Genomic DNA, 4,416 nt, shown 5'->3' with positions numbered 1-4,416 from the left:
TAAAGTAATACAAGGCTCCGTAAAACATATCATCTGTGTCACCGCTGCCTGCTCTGCTTTGTCCTGTTGCTGCTGCTCTCCCTGCCTGTGGCTTTGCAGTATGCACGTGGAAATGCAGGGAGGCCTCACAACAGAGAAACCGCAATCAGGACTTAGTGGTCCTGACTTCAGTAGGTAAATATCACACAATTTCTACTTTGTTCTAAAATTGCTGCACCTGGAAAATGACTTCTAAATAAGGAGGTTACCATGGGGGAGCTTTTGAGTGGATAAAGGGCTGAGATTTTGGGCACTAAGTGTTTGCTCAAGCTTTTTTTTTTCTGCTTTATTCCTCTGCTATTGCTATATTCTCATCTCCAACATGTCTTTCCCTTTCCTGTCATTTTACCTCAGTTTCAATCACACTATGCGTTCATTTGACAACCTTAAATTGTAATGTGGGTTGGTTATTGCTAGAATTGATAGGCAGCAGGAATCAATGCACAGCAACACAACCTCGCCTGCCCCGCGACTGCTAAAAAGCATTTCGATGCAGCACTCAGTTTTTGCTATTGAGCTGCCACTATGTGATGAATATGAAGCCGTGATTGCCTGAGACAGCAAATATATATTCATCATTAGTGAGAACCTTGACACATATGGGAACAGCTTTTCATAAACAGCAGAAAATCTCAAGTTTGGCCGTGAGATATGTCTCCTTGAAGCTGCAGAGCTGACTGTGATGGACATCACCCAACCTCTCTCTGTCTCCCTTACCATGCATATATGCCAGGAATATTAAGATATGAAGATATAAGATATAATCGAGCTCAAGCAGAATGGCTGTGTTGCAGTTTTCCTCAAAGGTGATAAATACTGTGGAGATCAGAAACAGTCACAAATTTGCTTGAATCAAATTTAACCCAAGAGGAAACAGTTCTTAAATCTCTGTTGCCCTCCAGTGTTTGGTTGGATAAATCACATCTCAGTATGCATCACTACTGTATGTCTGTTTTTACTGTTTCAGAGCTGTAGATGCAAAAAAATCACTCATCCGAATAAGTTAAAAATGATAGTAGTCATTTAGATAACAGTTTACAAGGAGAAACACTGAAGCGTGGTTAGTAACTAAGGAACAGTTGATAAATAAATCAATAAGTCATTAATCAATGCTGCTGTAAATCGTAATACAACACAAAAGGGTGATGCTATATTATTGGGTGACTGGTCAATCAGTGTTTCATAAATATCAACGAATAAATCTAAATTCTCAGGCATTAATTAAACGATTAATGACTAAATAATTCTGAATGGCACAAAACTGTAATTCATCATTGTTTCATTAATTAATATGTGTTGCCTTAAGTAATGAAGCATTTTCTTAAAGGAAGACTAAGCAATGGTTAATTAATCTTGTGGTAATGTGGAACTATTATGTAACTTGGTGGTTTTCTGAAGACGGTTTGTATTAAACCCTTGTTTTTCCTCCACTGATGAGTAAAAGCATCTGTTGTGAGAAAGGTCATTCTTAGTAGAGGAAGCTTTGTTCAGTTTCAAAATGACTTCTCTGGAAGAACTTTTTGGCATGAACTTCCAACATATTATTTTCTTGCCTCTTTCACAATATGGACAGGAAGACATTCCCCTCTCTCTCTCTCAAACACACACATGCTCATAAATTTTCCCTTGAAACCTGATAAGCTCCATGTGTTGTATTTACAACAGCTGGACTCCCTAGGAAGAACGAAACATAGAAATCTTGCTCATTATCCATCTGTTGCTGTGCTTCTCTCAACATGAAGGCAAGTAGATTTTGCATGGATACATTTTTCAGTTTTCTGTAAAATATGTCACTGATGTGATTTCAGTAAGAGTAATTTTGTATTGTCATTGCTGTGATATTTCCGTGGGTGACTGCTATTACCAAAGCTTTTCTTTTGTTTTGCTTTCTTTAACTTTCTTTTCTTTGCTGTGCTTTTTTGTGTTTTCATTTTCCTCCTCAGAAAGTTGCACAACTCTGTGCAAGAGTCTTACCATGGCTCCTCTTCCTGTTCACTGCCAAGGGGTAAATCTGGTTTTCGTTTTGTGCTTTAAAGCATAAATATATTGTGCTTGTTGAACTTTATACGTTGTCATTTATATCGTGTTATGTTGATTTAAATGTCATTTTCAAGAATGTGTAACCAGGAAGTTCATTGCCAGTGGGGTCCTTTTGGCAGTTGGTCAGAATGTGATAGCTGCACCAAATTACAGGTCAGGGAGATTCATTGGTAACTAATTTCTTACCCATACAAACTTGCATGCATTTTCACGTACTGTATACAGTACAGTACAAGAAAGTGTATTCATAATAAAGATTTTTCACCATCAGAAATACTCAAGATTATGTTATTTTTAAAACTTGTGAAGATATTTTGCCATTAATTAAATTATTATTACTTTATATAAATATTTCTTTGTCATCCTGTGGATGCTACAGACAAGAACCCGATCCATGGTTGTCTACGCTCAGTTCGGTGGAAACTGTTGCTATGGAGAGCGAAGCGAGACGAGGTCCTGTGAAACCACACAAGGCTGCCCTATAGAGGACGGATGTGGAAACAGGTTTCGCTGTCGATCGGGTAGGAATCGAAACTGCCCTCACTTCCTTAATCCTACTGAAGTGGTTAAACAATAACTATCTATCTGTCTTTTGACTTGCAGGGAAGTGTGTTAGCCAGTCTCTGGTGTGTAACGGAGATCAGGACTGTGAGGAGGATGGACTTGATGAGAGTAACTGCGACATTTCAGAATACATTGTTTGTTCAAACTCAGTTCCTCCGCCGAACATTGAGATCCTAGGACTCGGGTAAGAGAAAAGTCTTGATCTAGATGTTTATTTTTTATGATTCATTGAGACATTAATCTACAATCGCTGTTGTTTCTGTAGGGTTGACGCTGTGTCAGGAAAGAGCAGAGAAAGTGTCATCAATACTAAGAGCTTTGGTGGCCAGTGCCGCACCATCTTCAGCGGCGTTCATAATTCTGTTTATCGACTGCCCCTTAGTACTCTTCAGTACAGCTTTTTGGTTGGTACCTGTGGAAGAACTTGAACTGTAGTTCATACTGATACTTCTTTGGTCACAATTTCTTTTAAAGTACCCCTTGGATTTGTATTCTAGAGTTAAGGAGTGAATATAGCAATATTTTCTACCTATTCTACTTTTTTAATCTATTCAATCACACATTATTACCATTGGCTTGCTGCCTTTTGCTCTTTTTTTTGTTGCATTAGGCATTTGGCCATTGACTCACATTCGGTGCCCTCAACTTGACATACATTCACATCATCTGCAACATCTCATCATCTTCTCTTTATATAGTTAATCAGCTCGTTAGAGTTTGTCTTGCTGCTGATGGTGTTTTCTGATTTGTGGATTGAAAAGAGATGTCCAAAGTCCTCTCTGGAAAAACAAACTAACAAAGTGTAAATATATATGTCAACACATTGAAACAATAATTTTAAACCTGTTTTTATTCAAAGTTCAGATTTATGCTCATTTTTAGACATACAGTGACTCATTTGTATGACTCATTTTAACATAAGATTTCTGTAAACACAAAAAATTCACCTGTTTCATCTTATTCACCTGTAGGGTCTTCCCCTAAATCTAGTTAAGTTGTCCAGGTGAGCATTTCATATCTCTAAACTAGAGGAAACCAGACATTGTAACCCCTGTCCCGATTCCAGGTTAAAGTCCAGAATGACTTCAGTGATGAGATGTACACCAGCAAATGGCACTATGCAAAGGATATTGTCAAGAGGCAGACAGTAACCGGGACTACCACGGGATATCGCAACTATGATTTTCATGAACAACACGACAAGACTCAAGTGAGTAGAAACCTAACACTTTAAATAAAAAATGCCTTTGACAAGTCATCTCATGTTGAAACTGAACCTTTTTTTCCTCTTCTTACAGACCAAAAAGCTTTTAGTTTTAAAGAATGACATCGAGGTAGCTCAGTTCCAGACTAACGCTCCTCGGTACATCCCGATATCCGAGGCGTTTTGGAAGGCACTGGTCAAACTGCCATCTGTCTATGACTACTCGGCCTACAGGAAGATTTTGGAAAGGTTTGGAACGCACTACCTGTCTGCTGGAAGCTTAGGAGGCTCCTTCAAAGTTATTGCCACAATTGATGAAGAAACTGAAAACAATATGGGTAAGGATTCATAAAACACTAGTGTAATGGAAGAATTTAAAAATATGGTCTTAGTGGTTAATTCTACCCAGTGTTTTAGGGTGCTAAACAACAAGCCACTGCATGTGTCTATTGCTTGTAATAGTTGTAATATACATTTTTAAAAAATGCATTTGACTAAAAATGCTCAAAAATTTCTAAAATGTGTTTTTAAATGTAATCAGTTTGTAATGTAATTAAATTATATATATA

At 37.8% G+C, this 4,416-nt stretch overlaps 1 protein-coding gene across 1 annotated transcript in view; it reads left to right on the top strand.

The window, feature by feature from the left end:
- Nucleotides 1-1,635: 1,635 nt before the first annotated feature.
- c7a (complement component 7a) overlaps nt 1,636-4,416 on the top strand; it is a 14,276-nt gene continuing 11,495 nt past the window's right edge. Inside the window, exons 1-8 of the mRNA XM_005741702.1 lie at nt 1,636-1,781; nt 1,983-2,044; nt 2,154-2,232; nt 2,459-2,600; nt 2,683-2,827; nt 2,909-3,047; nt 3,710-3,853; nt 3,942-4,185. Of these exons, the coding sequence (XP_005741759.1) occupies nt 1,776-1,781; nt 1,983-2,044; nt 2,154-2,232; nt 2,459-2,600; nt 2,683-2,827; nt 2,909-3,047; nt 3,710-3,853; nt 3,942-4,185 (961 nt within the window). The 5' untranslated portion in view covers nt 1,636-1,775. The remainder of the gene's footprint in view (nt 1,782-1,982; nt 2,045-2,153; nt 2,233-2,458; nt 2,601-2,682; nt 2,828-2,908; nt 3,048-3,709; nt 3,854-3,941; nt 4,186-4,416) is intronic.

Source organism: Pundamilia nyererei, unplaced genomic scaffold, assembly GCF_000239375.1.
Source record: "Pundamilia nyererei isolate P.nyererei 1_Seehausen unplaced genomic scaffold, PunNye1.0 scaffold00113, whole genome shotgun sequence".
In the NCBI taxonomy this organism is placed as follows: domain Eukaryota; kingdom Metazoa; phylum Chordata; class Actinopteri; order Cichliformes; family Cichlidae; genus Pundamilia; species Pundamilia nyererei.
The sequence above is the reverse complement of the archived record's forward strand: the minus strand, read 5'-3'. Positions and strand labels throughout refer to the sequence as shown.